Source organism: Raphanus sativus, chromosome 8 (genome assembly GCF_000801105.2).
Source record: "Raphanus sativus cultivar WK10039 chromosome 8, ASM80110v3, whole genome shotgun sequence".
Taxonomy (NCBI): domain Eukaryota; kingdom Viridiplantae; phylum Streptophyta; class Magnoliopsida; order Brassicales; family Brassicaceae; genus Raphanus; species Raphanus sativus.
Genome location: NC_079518.1, coordinates 9,844,373 through 9,859,415, shown reverse-complemented (window position 1 = coordinate 9,859,415; position 15,043 = coordinate 9,844,373). Strand labels below are relative to the sequence as shown.

The window sequence follows — 15,043 nt, the reverse complement described above, 5'->3', positions numbered from 1 at the left end:
GATTTACCTTATTTCATTTAGATATTTTCCTTCGAACCTCATCGAAAATTTGGAGCCTATACTAAACTTATTATTCATTCGATCTACAAATTTATCAAAGTTGACAAGGAATTTGCTCGACTTGATATCATCACATCAAATAAATAATATTATATTTTCAATAAAATATTTACTTAACTTTTAATTAGAGTAACAAAATTATTACCTTGGCTTATAGAACACAACGAACATACATTTTTCTCTAATAGCATTCAATACAGTAGCAACTACACCATGGTGCATACTCTGTTTTGAAATTAAAGATGTTGGTATGTTGTGTTGCTGATGAGGTGCTTTACTGATACCAACTCGCGATTCCCCATTCTCTCCTCTAGAATAACAAATAGTTAAAATACAAAATTCAAGAAACGAAAGAGATCTAAAATGGCAAAACAAATATATATACCGAAGGAATACAAAATAGTCTCCAGCAACCAACTCTTTTCCTTTTGCAAACTCATTCCAACCAGGTGAGAAAAGATGTCTTTTTGGTGTACCTAGTTAATTGTTTGTAAACAAAATATAGATCAGTAATAAATACTCACAAATTTTGAAATGAAATATGGAATGGTCACCTCTTAAAGTGTGTTTAAAACTCCATTCACGACCATGAATATCTTTAGCAATTATCTCTTGACTTGGGGTTAGCTGAGACATATCGTAAAAACATTAAATACAAAATGTTATTTTTTTGGACGAGTAAGGGATCTCAACATCTAAGAAAATGTTATTTTTGGACGACTAGTTAATGTAAGTGCAGGCTAATTACCAATAGGGGAAGACATTCAATGGCATGTCTTTTATACAAAACAAAACCACCATTTTTGCGGGTATCAGAATCACTTAACACCTTGGTGAAATAGTTAGTGTTTTGTATGTTGTTTTTGTTTTTAGGAATAGGGATCTCAACATCCTGAGAACATAAAATTCATAAAATTATTTAAAATAGATTTTAAAAAGAGCTAATGTTAAAATAAATAAAATTTTATTTTGCTACTCACAGATGTATCAAGTACCAAAGAAACTTCTGCATAAATTTCATCTGTATTGGTCTCTACCTAGGAACATACATAAAATATACCCAGAACAATATCAGTTACAGTCTAAATCATTTTACATCATGTGTATTTTATAAATAAGAAACATATATAGTCAAAGAAACATACCTTAAGATTGATACTAAAAACAACAACAAATTTTTGAAGGAATATCAAAAATTAGTTTTAGTTGACAAAGTTCGTCGTTCATAGAGGCAACTAGCTGGTAATACCATCAAATTGTTGAGTAAGTCTTACAAATTAAATATAAGTGAAATAATATAAAAGGATAAAAGGATAAAAAAATATTGCCTGCTCTATATGCCCTTGAGGAAAGTAATATACTTTCTCTCCAATTTTTGGAGTATCAAACAGAGGTCCAGCACATAACTTCCATAATTGATTGTTCAAGTAGTTATTGGTTTCATCAATAGCTAGAAACAAAGAAAAATTATCATGGATATATATTTTTCATCAATCGGAAACCAAACTCGTATCCAAGAATTTCTCACTTATACCTAAAACTTCAGGTTGCACATGCATGATTTTATCAACTGCCATCAACAATTTGGTGAGAACTTTGATCTTTATTTATTTTGGTTTAAACTAGTGTGTTTTTCTTAACTTGTGTAAAGTATTTATAGATGAAAATATTCAAATCCTTCATAAATATATTTACGGATATGAGTTTTGACTAATAACTTTTACTATTTGCCAAAAGTATCGGGTCAAAGATGTATCTTTAGAAATATCGATAGTTCTTTAATATCAATAAATTATGTTTCTAGATATTTAATAATAGTGCAGTAGAGTACAAGCGCCATTCAGGGCCAACTCAGAGGGAGGGACAATGGGTGCATCACCACGAGCCCACGAGGTAAGAGGCCTATAAAACAAATTTTAGTTAACCATGTAATTATATAAAGTGTTGACATATTTTTTTACCGTCAAAATAGAATTTTATTATACTGATAACGTAGTATCCAAATAAAAGGTTGAAGTTAACCAAAATTGTGGAAAAACTTTCAATTTTCAAAAACAAAATTACAAGGTCCTTTTCGAACCAGGAGATGAGCCGCTTGATTGCCAGATCGCTTCACAAATCGAAATTTTGAAAGAGGTATCTTGTCATGCCAACGAGATAAATAAGCTAGCATATTATGTATTGATATATCTTGTAATTGGCCATTCAACAAATTAACCAATATTTCTGAATCTCCTTCAAATATTATTCTTCGATATCCTCCTCTCCAAATGTTTTGCATAGCCACAAGTAATGCTTTTGATTCCGCTTCCAAACTTGTCACTGCAGTTCCCAAATTTGCTGAGCCCCACATATATGGGAGTCCTTGACTATCACAAAGAATCCAATCTCCACTGACCTGGCCAGTATGTAGATCATATGCCGCATAAAGTGTTGACATGTTTTTTTCAGGATTCATATGCATTATGACGTGTGTTTAAGAAGAATATAAATAGCCATTTATAGCCACGGGTACACAAAGTAAGGGGCCCATTAAAAAATTTAGTTAACCTTGTAAAGTATCGACATATTATTTAGGGTTTCTTGTTCTTCTTTTTTCGTTTAACTTGTTCTAAGAAAATCTTTCATCTTCCTTCCCTAAATATCAGAAAATCATTTTCGCATCAAATACTTGAATTTGATCACCATATTCTCTCTGGTATGATTTTGATTTTAGATTATTGATCTATGATATGTGGTATTTTTGTGTTGACACAATTTTCATTTGAAAAATATATGAGAAAAATCACGTTTGTTTATGATACAATTTATACTTTGTCTCCATATATTTTTCTCCACATCCAATATTCTTATATATCATTTCAATCATTGACGAACTATATATGATTAAGTGTGTGAATGGTCTACTTGAATTTTCATGTTTTTTCTAATTTCAGGTTCACTCATTTCTAAGAAATTCATAATACAAGGTGGAATAACCTTGATACTAAAATTAAAGATTTATTGGTTGGAAAAAGGTTAAAAAGAAGAAGAAATGAATCTTGGATTTCCCTTAAGTAAGAACTCTAGACGTTTTTCGGATGTTTATTATTTTAGAGAAATGAGTAAAGAGACAAAAAAATGAAATATTTGTTGGTTGTTTAGTATTTTAGTTATAGTAACAGTTTTTATATGTTGAAAGGCCTATTAAAAATATTGCCCCAGGGCCAAGTTAGATATTTGATAGACCCTGGGCAAAATTTTAAAATAGGCCTTCCAACATATAAAAACATGCTACTTATAAAACTGTTACTACAACTAAAATAATTTTAAAAATATGCTACTTTTAAATTGTTGTTGCAGATGCAAGTTCATCATATTGTTATCATTTTGGTAATCCATAATAATAAGATGGATCTGCAACATGAATATTCTCTCCCTCGTTGCCTATATCCATGGACCATGGTGGGTCTGCTACTCGGCAGTGAGCAACACAATTTGAAGAGTGAGATGAATGGGTTTTAGATGGCTATGGTGGGTCAAGCTGTTTTGTGGCAGATCCACTGGGTTGGGAATGAGGGACTTGTATTCTACGCCTTGAGCCTGTTATCAAACGTGATTAACATCACTACGTCTCCTAAATTGAGGTTTCATGGGCACAAAAAATTATTCTTCGTGCTGAAGATCCATGATGGAGAGGTTGATAGCGTCTTAGGAATTGATATTTATTATTATTATTGGGAATTCGGCCAAACAAAACCTCAATTTTGCACGAATTGCCAAAACAAACATGAACTTTTGGGCTGACAAAAAAACACTAAACTTTCATTGACTTTCTAATTAATTAACAATGTTTTCGTTGACTTGCCAATTTAGCACGCCGTCAGTTAATAACTATATAAAAAAAAATGAAGCAAGCGATAGTTTGGAATATAATATTACCTTCCGGCTCTTTAGGTGGAAGAAGTCGATTAGATCATCAGGTTGAGCATGAGTTGTTAGGGTCTTTGCCTTAAGTTCCTCCATCTCTCTAAGTTGTTTTTCAGAAATCATCTTGACAAAACTCTGGCGGCAGGATTCCAACCATATCTTTTTCATCTCATCTTTCCTATGGCAAAGCAATTTTATGCACAACACAATCCTCTCATAAGAATCATTATCAATAGGGTGTGGGGAAGCAGGAGATTGCCCGAGTTGCAACATGGAAACCATGATCAGCAAAGCCTGTGTGACTGTCTTGTTCACTTCAGTTTTGGATGACTGAACCTCCTCCAACCTGAGAACAAGTTTGGTCAACGTGCAAGCAACCACTGATCCTAGGAAAAAATCGCCAGTTAGAAGCAGTGCTCTCAAATTTCCAGAAGTCAATGCTCCCTGAACAACTGTTGGTGTTGAGAATGTGGTTTCAGAGGCCGCGCTTTGGGTAGCATAAGTACCATCAGCAAGAATCACAGGCTTTCTAGAGGACACCATAGCGGAAGAGGTTGGCTGAATCTTCTTCGAAGTCTCAGTTGGCTCAGATTCCTCGGAGACAGAGTAAAATGGTAAATCACCAAGGCATTGCTTAATGGTTGAAATGCCACTCTCAACTTCCGAAAGTGAAAGGCAATACTCCCCAATAATCCACAGTGCACAAGGGCAGACCTTTCCTGCGCGGATCTGATAGAACGTGTCCAGCAACCTGGTTATGATTGAAACTCTCAACTTGGGATTTGTTTCTATTATCTCTCTAACAAATGAAATCACGTCAAGTGCTGAAGCCACATTGCTATCTCCCAAGAAATCCATTAGAAGATGGACCACGGTGCTTGCAACTTCGGGGAACTTAACTGCACAGGCATGGATTGCTTGAATAAGCATTTGTCTGTACTCTCCATTCTTCTCAAGCTCTCCACTCTGTGTCTTCACAACTTCTTTCTTCAACATTTGAACGACCTCATTAATGTTATGATGAGTAATCAAATCAAGAGCAATGTCAAGTGTCTTCCTGCGAATATCAAGGTTTGGGCTTGAGAGTACTCTGAGCACATCTATTATCAGCTCAACCATGATGTCTCTGTGCGATGACTTAAGCTCACTCAACCGATCGAGCAAAATGAGCTTCAAATTGTTGTCACTCTGAGAAAGGAGAAGTTGACAGTAGGTGTCGGCAGCAGCCCTAATAGCAGTAGGGGTAGATGAGAGAGAAACAAGCGTCCCAGCACATTCATAAATAACTGCAGAGGAAGTGGCACTCAACAGAGAAATGATAATCTTAATATATTTCCCCTTCTCCGATGGTTTAGTCTTACACACACTTCGAATCAGCTCCAGCACCACCATCTGAAGCGACTCATTCCAGTCTGAAACCTTGTCAACATTGCTCAGAAGATAATTCACAGCTCGTTCCTCAGCACAAGTAAAGAGCATCAGAAACGCATTTCTCTTGGCAGACGGATCTTGTTCTGATGACAAAGCTTTCTCGATCATTTCAGGTGCATCCACGAAGAGCTGCTCACCATGTGGAAGCTTATAGATCGACATGACGGCCAGAATTGCATTCCTACGAACAAACGGATGACGGTGCTCCAGATTCTGCAACACTGATGGAGTCATAGGCTCCACGATCTCAGTCTCCTTCAACCGGCAGAGAAACCTCAGCGTCACTCCGCGAATGTACTCATTAGGATGCATAAGGCTGTTCCGAAGATTCTGGCAAATCAAAATCATCTCAGGCAGCACCTTCCCTCTGGAATCTGTTTTCTCAATCAGCTCAAGGTACAGCAGCAGAAGCTTTTGGATCGTGTGGTCCTCGGAAGGCAGCACGTATCTAATGATAGTTATGAAAAGCTGAGGAATGGTTTCGCCCTTCAGCAAAAGCATAACCGCCTTCTTCATGGCATCAACTTTTGCTTCCACATCGTTCCCTTCTAGAGCTTCTTTAATCTCCTTGGCAACTGCTGGAGTCCCTTTGTCATAGTGTACGAGCAAGGTACTAGATTTGTCCATCTTTTATAGAGCCCTGCACGGAACATGAAACACCACACCAAATTGAGAAAAAAAAAAAAGACTTCTGAAAAGGAAAATCATGCAAGGAGCACTACTGATAAATAGAGGTACAGATCACATAGTAACAAACAAGATAAGCAAACTTTCAAATCCTCAGATCCAGCAATGAACATCATTATACAACAAACACAATCAAATCGTTAACATAAATGATAGATTCGGATCCACTAAGATCCAAAACGAATGCAATCTCTTAAAACTCCTACGATTTTGAAGATAAGCGATCAAATCTAATCAGCTGCATAAACATGAAAATGGTGTTGAGTCGGATCGAGATCAAACAGACGACATCCGAGAAAACCGAGACAATGTAGATTTACACGAGAGAAAAAGGCGTAAGGAGATGGATCTCTACGAAGATCTGGATCATAGGTTGTAGATACGGAGAGAAACGAACCTCAATGTACGAGATCCAGTGAGAGAGAGAGATGAGCAGATCCACGGGGTTGCGAAGCTTTGGATCCCAGAGAGATTTTGGATCTCGCGAAACGAACACTCACGCAGAATCGAGTGAGATGAATATGTACTTTGTGATGGTGTTTGTTTACTCGTCGAGATGCGATATTTATTTTCGTCTGCTGTGTCTGATTTGGAAACGAAGAACGGGGAAGATCGAGTCAACCTTAAAAGGCCCAGTGGTTGATTGATGAAAAGCCCAATTCTATGGTTTGGTTGGGGGATTACAGTGACGTACGTTTCTAATTGTTATCATCATGTTCTCTCCTGGTGTTGACATATCAGACTTTAAAATGAACATGAGAGTGACATGTCAATAAATGAAAAATTTGAAAAACCAATCAAAACATTTTGATTCTCCACATTGTTTGCATTGTGCTTTATATTTCCTTCTTCTTCTACTTGTCGAAGATTTACAATCAGAAGCATCCTTAAAAATCTTATGATTCATGGTTGTTTACGAGAGAACTGCGATCGCCGAAGGAGATGTGTCGGAGTAGTGGGTGCTGGTTAGATGGATTCAGAAAATCGCACAGCTCGCCGCCACGAACGGCCTTGACGTCTGGCTCATGGACGCCGATCGGGATGCGCTCTCTCTAGCCACCGCAGCTATCTCCTCCTCCGTCAATCGTTTCGTTTCCAAAGACCTAATCACCAAGGCAAGAATCAATCGATAACCCTTAAAAGAATCTACTTTCCTCCTGAGAATATTTATAATTAGACATGATGCTTTGTTGAGCATCTAAGATAGTTGTCTGAGCATTAGGCTATAGTGTGTTTTCTTTATTCTCTGATAAAGTTAGTTGCTTTATTGATTTAGATCACACATATAGCTTCTTAGACTACTTTATGATCTTGTGGAGACTGCAATTCAGCGGTCGCCTATTATGTGAACTTGAAAAATCTATTAGCCAAAAACATATTCGCGCCCTGACTCTTTGTAGGTAATATACAGCTCATTAAATTCTTAGTGGAATTTCTTTTTATGCTAGAAAAGAAGGTATGAGTTGCGGTTGGAACAAAGTCAATCCAAGTAAGTGAATAACTTACCAAGAAACAGTTATATGCATGTGCTAGCGTCTTGGATATTTAGTTGGATTAACTTTCTTAAGCATATATGATAATAAAATATTTTAAGTTAAAAACTCCCGCGGCGTAGCGCGAGTATCGACCTAGTCAATCTCTAAAACACCCATACGCAAACTCAGAATAAAAGTCTCTTGTTTTAAGGTTGTTTTTCATATTATCTTATTTCGTTTTCATATATTTTTGATTACTTGTTATTGGCTCCGTAGACTGAACCCCTGTAAAAGCTTTGTTTTCTTCACTATTATTTTATTGTAAAAATTTTGACTCCTGTAGACAACTTTTCGCCTCAACTGGATTAACTTACTTTATTTTTTGGCATAATGCTAAGTTGTGGATACAGTGAACTCTGTGCTATTTTGAGTAGATTGCCATTGCCTGTGATAGGTGTTTAGTTTAATCACCTAACTGCTAACTCATTTCCTTTGTTCCTTCTTTAAAGCGTGCATACACGCAAGGGAACAATTTATCGCTCGGTGGTGTTCATTACAAAGACTGCACTCCTACTCAATCTGTTCCTCTCTCCCTGATGCACAATCTGGAAATGTAGATGCACCTTACCAGCTTGGATAACAGAACTAATGCAGTTTGGACGAGAAGAAAGACCAAATCACAAAGGAATATGAGCAACCAAAAAGATGCGTTGTATGTTCTCTTGGTGGCTTGCGCAAAGAAGACAATCCGAGGAAACATTGAGACCCCAACCCCTTAGCTTATCCATGCTTGGGATTGAGCCTATGAAAAACACTGAATGATGCCATTGAACAACAGGAATCTGAACCTGAAGACGATTACAAGTCTCTAAAGCTGTGAAAGTAGTTTTGGGAATAGCATTCCGATTTTCCTTACATAAGTCATATCCACCAAGTTAATTATTCATGTTACCTATGGCAGAGAGTTCTTGAGAAGAGTGAGTACACGCCAGTATCAAATGCCAAAAAAATTACATAATTTATGTAAACCAAAAAGACATACACGCACAATACTAAACAAGTCAATAATAGATTTTTTTGAACAAAGTCAACAAAAGATTAAAAAGAAAACAAAAAAGATATTTGTTTCAATTAAAACTTCAACCGCTAGACAAGACACCAATCATCAAAACCAAAACACTCCATAATATATTTTTAAGTTAAACAAATTTCAAACCCTTTTGTCTAATATATAATAAAAACAAGCAACATTTAATTTTAAAACCAAAAGTCTCTCTAATTGCTGTTGACATCTGGTGGTAAAATTGTTGTTGTTAATGTTGGATCACCTTTGGAGAATCTGTTATCTGCTATCCCTATCTTGACATCCTCTTTCGAACATATGAATATTTCTTTCGCCATATTGCAAAATTTGCTACACATAAATAAAATTACTCACTAAATTTTGCAATTAATCTAATAAGAAAAAAAAAGAAAAGAAAGCAAAACTTACGGCCAGGGATCGTCTCCAAGAATCATCATATCTCCCTCATCATATATGAAAAACATTTTCCATTGATTGTGCATATGCAACTCGCCTTTGATATCAAAGAGTCTTTCCATTTCATCGATCAACTGATTGTATCCATCAAATATAGTTAAATCTACAGTCTTCTCTATGACACCTTTCATATGAACCTGGTCAATAACCATATGAGCATATGAACTTTATGGTCATTTAATTCTATTAAAAAATATTCAGTTTTATTTAAATCTAATATTAGAATAAAACTAATAAATTTACCTAAAACACAACATAACCTTTTACTAAAAGCTATGTTTTCTAATGTTTTAGTTGTACATCATAAATAGTTTAACACTTGAATAAAGATGGTGATATTTTCATACCTTAGTAAGACTTCTAGCTTGGACATGGTTAACAATTTCTTCTTCTTCAAAGATTTTAGAAATCTTAATTTTTTTATACGAGTCAATAGGTTTTATTGAATCATTTGTTGTAGCGGGAACTGTTAGATCAACTCCAAAAAGTCTGCAGCTAGTAGTTGCGGTTGTGGTTGTTTCTTTCATTGCTTGAACCATTTGCTCATTGTAGTTTGGTTTGGACATGGTTGGGAATGAGTAGCTCATGGAAGATTGTATGCCCGAATTTCCAACTTCTTGTCCTTGGGATAAGGTAGGATACCATATTTTTGAACATATGCGCATCAATATAATGATAACTAATTCACAAAGAAGTTTTAACTTATTGAGCAGTGTTTACTTACCAAACTCATTTACTTCGATTTGACGTTTATGTTTTAGATCATCTGACTTGAAAATTGGTGATGAATGTGTTAACAACTCAATTTCCCATGGAGATACCTTATCAGGTCTTGGAATTGTTGCAGCTCCATCCCATTGCACCTATAAAATAAAGTTATTGGATATTATATATTACTCTTTTTAAAATATATTCAAAAATAATATATGTAAGTGGAACTAATATTCTTACTTCTAGACTTCGCCATTCTGAATCCTTCCAATGAGTGGAGAAATCTCTCACTCCTACTACTGTTCCATTGTATCTGTTGTAGTAAAATCATTTGTGTAAGTAATCATATTTTGAAAAAAAAAATACAAGTTTAAGATTTACCTTATTTCATTTAGATATTTTCCTTCGAACCTCATCGAAAATTTGGAGCCTATACTAAACTTATTATTCACTGTATCTACAAATTTATCAAAGTTGACAAGGAATTGGCTCGACCTGATATCATCACATCAAATAAATAATATTATATTTTCAATAAAATATTTACTTAACTTTTAATTAGAGTAACAAAATTATCACCTTGGCTTATAGAACACAACGAACATACATTTTTCTCTAATAGCATTCAGTACAGTAGCAACTACACCATGGTGCATACTCTGTTTTGAAATTAAAGATGTTGGTATGTTGTGTTGCTGATGAGGTGCTTTACTGATACCAACTCGCGATTCCCCATTCTCTCCTCTAGAATAAAAAATAGTTAAAATACAAAATTCAAGAAACGAAAGAGATCTAAAATGGCAAAACAAATATATATACCGGAGGAATACAAAAGAGTCTCCAGCAACCAACTCTTTTCCTTTTGCAAACTCATTCCAACCAGATGAGAAAAGATGTCTTTTTGGTGTACCTAGTTAATTGTTTGTAAACAAAATATAGATCAGTAATAAATACTCACAAATTTTGAAATGAAATATAGAATGGTCACCTCTTAAAGTGTGTTTAAAACTCCATTCACGACCATGAATATCTTTAGCAATTATCTCTTGACTTGGGGTTAGCTGAGACATATCCTAAAAACATTAAATACAAAATGTTATTTTTTGGATGACTAAGGGATCTCAACATCTAAGAAAATGTTTTTTTGGACGACTAGTTAATGTAAGTGCAGGCTAATTACCAATAGGGGAAGACATTCAATGGCATGTCTTTTATACAAAACAAAACCACCATTTTTGCGGGTATCAGAATCACTTAACACCTTGGTGAAATAGTTAATGTTTTGTATGTTGTTTTTGTTTTTAGGAATAGGGATCTCAACATCCTTAGAACATAAAATTAATTAAATTATTTAAAATATATTTTAAACAGAGCTAATGTTAAAATAAATAAAATTTTATTTTGCTACTCACAGATGTATCAGGCACCAAAGAAACTTCTGCATAAATTTCATCTGTATTGATCTCTACCTAGGAACATACATAAAATATACCCAGAACAATATCAGTTACAGTCTAAATCATTTTACATCATGTGTATTTTATAAATAAGAAACATATATAATCAAAGAAACATACCTTAAGATTGATACTAAAAACATTACAACAAATTTTTGACGGAATATCAAAAATTGGTTTTAGTTGACAAAGTTCGTCGTTCATAGAGGCAACTAGCTGGTAATACCATCAAATTGTTGAGTAAGTCTTACAAATTAAATATAAGTGAAATAATATAAAAGGATAAAAAAATATTGCCTGCTCTATATGCCCTTGAGGAAAGTAATATACTTTCTCTCCAATTTTTGGAGTATCAAACAGAGGTCCAGCACATAACTTCCATAATTGATTGTTCAAGTAGTTATTGGTTTCATCAATAGCTAGAAACAAAGAAAATTATCATGGATATATATTTTCATCAATCGGAAACCAAACTCGTATCCAAGAATTTCTCACTTATACCTAAAACTTCAGGTTGCACATGCATGATTTTATCACCTGCCATCAACAATTTTTCCAATCACTTGGTGAGAACTTTGATCTTTATTTATTTTGGTTTAAACTAGTGTGTTTTTCTTAACTTGTATAAAGTATTTATAGATGAAAATATTCAAATCCTTCATAAATATATTTACGGATATGAGTTTTGACTAATAACTTTTACTATTTGCCAAAAAGTATCGGGTCAAAGATGTATCTTTAGAAATATCGATAGTTATTTAATATCAATCAATTATGTTTCTAGATATTTAATAATAGTGCAGTAGAGTACAAGCGCCATTCAGGACCAACTCAGAGGGAGGGACAATGGGTGCATCACCACGAGCCCACGAGGTAAGAGGCCCATAAAACAAATTTTAGTTAACCATGTAATTATATAAAGTGTTGACATATTTTTTTGCCGTCAAAATATAATTTTATTATACTGATAACGTAGTATCCAAATAAAAGGTTGAAGTTAACCAAAATTGTGGAAAAACTTTACAATTTTCAAAAACAAAATTACAAGGTCCTTTTCGAGCCAGGAGATGAGCCGCTTGATTGCCAGATCGCTTCACAAATCGAAAATTTTAAAGAGGTAACATGTCATACCAACGAGATAAATAAGCTAGCATATTATGTATTGATATAGCTTGTAATTGTCCATTCAACAAATTAACCAATATTTCTGAATCTCCTTCAAATATTATTCTTCGATATCCTCCTCTCCAAATGTTTTGCATAGCCACAAGTAATGCTTTTGATTCTGTTTCCAAACTTGTCACTGCAGTTCCCAAATTTGCTGAGCCCCACATATATGGGAGTCCTTGACTATCACGAACAATCCAATCTCCACTGACCTGGCCAGTATGTAGATCATATGCCGCATAAAGTGTTGACATGTTTTTTTCAGGATTCATATGCATTATGACGTGTGTTTAAGAAGAATATAAATAGCCATTTATAGCCACGGGTCCACAAAGTAAGGAGCCCATTAAAAAAATTAGTTAACCTTGTAAAGTATCGACATATTATTTAGGGTTTCTTGTTCTTCTTTTTCGTTTAACTTGTTCTAAGAAAATCTTTCATCTTCCTTCCCTGAATATCAGAAAATCATTTTTACATCAAATACTTGAATTTGATCACCATATTCTCTCTGGTAAGATTTTGATTTTAGATTATTGATCTATGATATGTGATATTTTTGTGTTCACACAATTTTCATTTGAAAAATATCTGAGAAAAGTCACGTTTGTTTATGATACAATTTATACTTTGTCTCCATATATTTTTCTCCACATCCAATATTCTTATATATCATTTCAATCATTGACGAACTATATATGATTAAGTGTGTGAATGGTCTACTTGAATTTTCATGTTTTTCTAGTTTCAGGTTCACTCATTTCTAAGAAATTCATAATACAAGGTGGAATAACCTTGATACTAAAATTAAAGATTTATTGGTTGGAAAAAGGTTAAAAAGAAGAAGAAATGAATCTTGGATTTCCCTTAGGTAAGAACTCTAGACGTTTTCCGGATGCTTATTATTTTAGAGAAATGAGTAAGGAGACAAGAAAAATGAAATATTTGTTGGTTGTTTAGTATTTTATTTATAGTAACAGTTTTTATATGTTGAAAGGTCTATTAAAAATATTGTCCCAGGACCGAGTTAGATATTTGATAGACCCTGGGCAAATTTTTTAAATAGGCCCTCCAACATATAAAAACATGTTACTTATAAAACTGTTACTACAACTAAAATAATTTTTAAAATATGCTACTTTTAAATTGTTGTTGCAGATGCATGTTCATCATATTGTTATCATTTCGGTAATCCATAATAATAAGATGGATCTGCAACATGAATATTCTCTCCCTCGTTGCCTATATCCATGGACCATGGTGGGTCTTCTACTCGGCAGTGAGCAACACAATTTGAAGAGTGAGATGAATGGGTTTTAGATGGCTATGGTGGGTCAAGCTGTTTTGTGGCAGATCCACTGGGTTGGGAATGTGGGACTTGTATTCTACGCCTTGAGCCTGTTATCAAACGTGATTAACATCACTACGTCTCCTAAATTGAGGTTTCATGGGCACAAAAAATTATTCTTCGTGCTGAAGATCCATGGTGGAGAGATGTGTGATTTACAATAGTGTCATTTCCTATGTGTCATCACCACATGTTCTCTCACGACATATTTTAAAAGACCCTTAGTTAACTAGAGTAATTACAATAAATGCCATTGGTCATTAAATTATAACTTAACTAACATAGTCTAAGCTTTTTTCTAATTGACTAACCTAAGAAATAATGCCTACAATTAATATTTTCCCATTATTATTTACCATGTGCTACTACTGATTATTAATCAAATGCATTCGATTTACTCATCCGAAAATCACAGAGATTTTAATCGTATATTATATGTTTCATAATTATTTAAAATACTATGGTATCTATCCTACACTTTGTTTCATACGGACGAATTATATGGACATTTTGGACGAATTATCTTAACATTTTGTTTCACCCGTATCTATCTAGCATCATTATTTTTTCATGTAATATTTTTTTTCATGTGATATTTTCATATATTGGTAAATTATATGTAGTACTCAATATACTAATTCCTAAATCACTGATATTTGAGAGACATTATCAAATATCTTTAAAAAACTGCTAAATACTTCCTAAATAAAATGTTTTATCTTTTTGTAACATACGCATTACCTTAATATAAATAAAATTTGGTTTATTATACGTATTACACGCATTCTAGACTTTGTTTAGGATTTATCTTTAAAAAACTGCTAAATACCAATTTCATATATTATTTTATCTTTCCTAAATAAAATGACGACTCTTTTTTTGCGAAATACTAATTTCATGTATTATTTGAGAGATATTATCAAATATAAATTATAATCAAACGAGTTGTTTGCTAAATAAAAGTTGGTTTATCTTTAAAAACAGTTTCCTAGATAAAATGCTTAATCTTTTTTGTAACATATGTATTATCATACGTATTACCCGTATCATAGACTTTGTATAGGGTTTATCTTTACGAAACTGCTAAATACTAATTTCATGTATTATTTTATATTTCCTAAATTTTATGTTTTATCTTTTTTGGTAACTTAAAATCATACTATAAAATCATTATAAATCTTAATGGCTTCATATCATCAAATCAAATCATCCATTGAAAAACTTTAATAAGAGATATTATCAAATCAAATTATCAGTATGA

At 33.7% G+C, this 15,043-nt stretch overlaps 2 protein-coding genes across 5 annotated transcripts; both read right to left on the bottom strand.

The window, feature by feature from the left end:
* Nucleotides 1–15: 15 nt before the first annotated feature.
* On the bottom strand, nt 16–6,677 carry LOC108822117 (coatomer subunit beta-1). 4 transcript variants are annotated; one of them, XM_056992728.1, is made up of 6 exons: nt 6,485–6,676; nt 3,982–6,040; nt 615–687; nt 446–536; nt 206–370; nt 16–83 (listed from the first exon to the last, which is right to left on the bottom strand). In XM_056992728.1, exons 2-6 carry the CDS (start codon nt 6,025–6,027, stop codon nt 71–73), a joined length of 2,388 nt encoding a protein of 795 aa, XP_056848708.1. In that variant the 5' UTR covers nt 6,028–6,040; nt 6,485–6,676; the 3' UTR covers nt 16–70. The 4 variants fall into 4 exon arrangements, with proteins under 4 accessions (XP_056848708.1, XP_056848709.1, XP_056848707.1 ...); XM_056992729.1 differs by lacking the exons at nt 16–83; nt 206–370; nt 446–536; nt 615–687 and adding an exon at nt 1,469–1,510 and having other exon boundaries at nt 6,485–6,674; XM_056992727.1 differs by lacking the exons at nt 16–83; nt 206–370; nt 446–536; nt 615–687 and adding an exon at nt 2,087–2,458 and having other exon boundaries at nt 6,485–6,677.
* Nucleotides 6,678–8,796: 2,119 nt separating this feature from the next.
* Nucleotides 8,797–11,814, bottom strand: LOC108821407 (auxin response factor 13-like). The gene is made up of 14 exons (XM_056991984.1): nt 11,772–11,814; nt 11,601–11,689; nt 11,391–11,486; nt 11,226–11,282; nt 10,994–11,137; nt 10,802–10,886; nt 10,633–10,723; nt 10,393–10,557; nt 10,195–10,308; nt 10,054–10,126; nt 9,823–9,965; nt 9,450–9,684; nt 9,055–9,239; nt 8,797–8,976 (listed from the first exon to the last, which is right to left on the bottom strand). Exons 1-14 carry the CDS (start codon nt 11,812–11,814, stop codon nt 8,838–8,840), a joined length of 1,659 nt encoding a protein of 552 aa, XP_056847964.1. The 3' UTR covers nt 8,797–8,837.
* Between the last annotated feature and the right edge of the window lie 3,229 nt (nt 11,815–15,043).

Excerpts from the sequence above, each read along its gene's own strand:
- LOC108822117 (XM_056992727.1), bottom strand. The coding sequence starts at position 6,027 with ATGGACAAATCTAGTACCTTGCTCGTACACTATGACAAAGGGACTCCA. Across the intron at positions 2,459-3,981 it reads TCCACCTAAAGAGCCGGAAG|GTCAGTGGAGATTGGATTCT; the intron begins GTAATATTATAT and ends CATACTGGCCAG.
- LOC108821407 (XM_056991984.1), bottom strand. The coding sequence starts at position 11,814 with ATGGCAGGTGATAAAATCATGCATGTGCAACCTGAAGTTTTAG. Across the intron at positions 10,724-10,801 it reads TTTTAAACACACTTTAAGAG|GTACACCAAAAAGACATCTT; the intron begins GTGACCATTCTA and ends ACAATTAACTAG. Across the intron at positions 9,240-9,449 it reads AAGCTAGAAGTCTTACTAAG|GTTCATATGAAAGGTGTCAT; the intron begins GTATGAAAATAT and ends GTTATTGACCAG.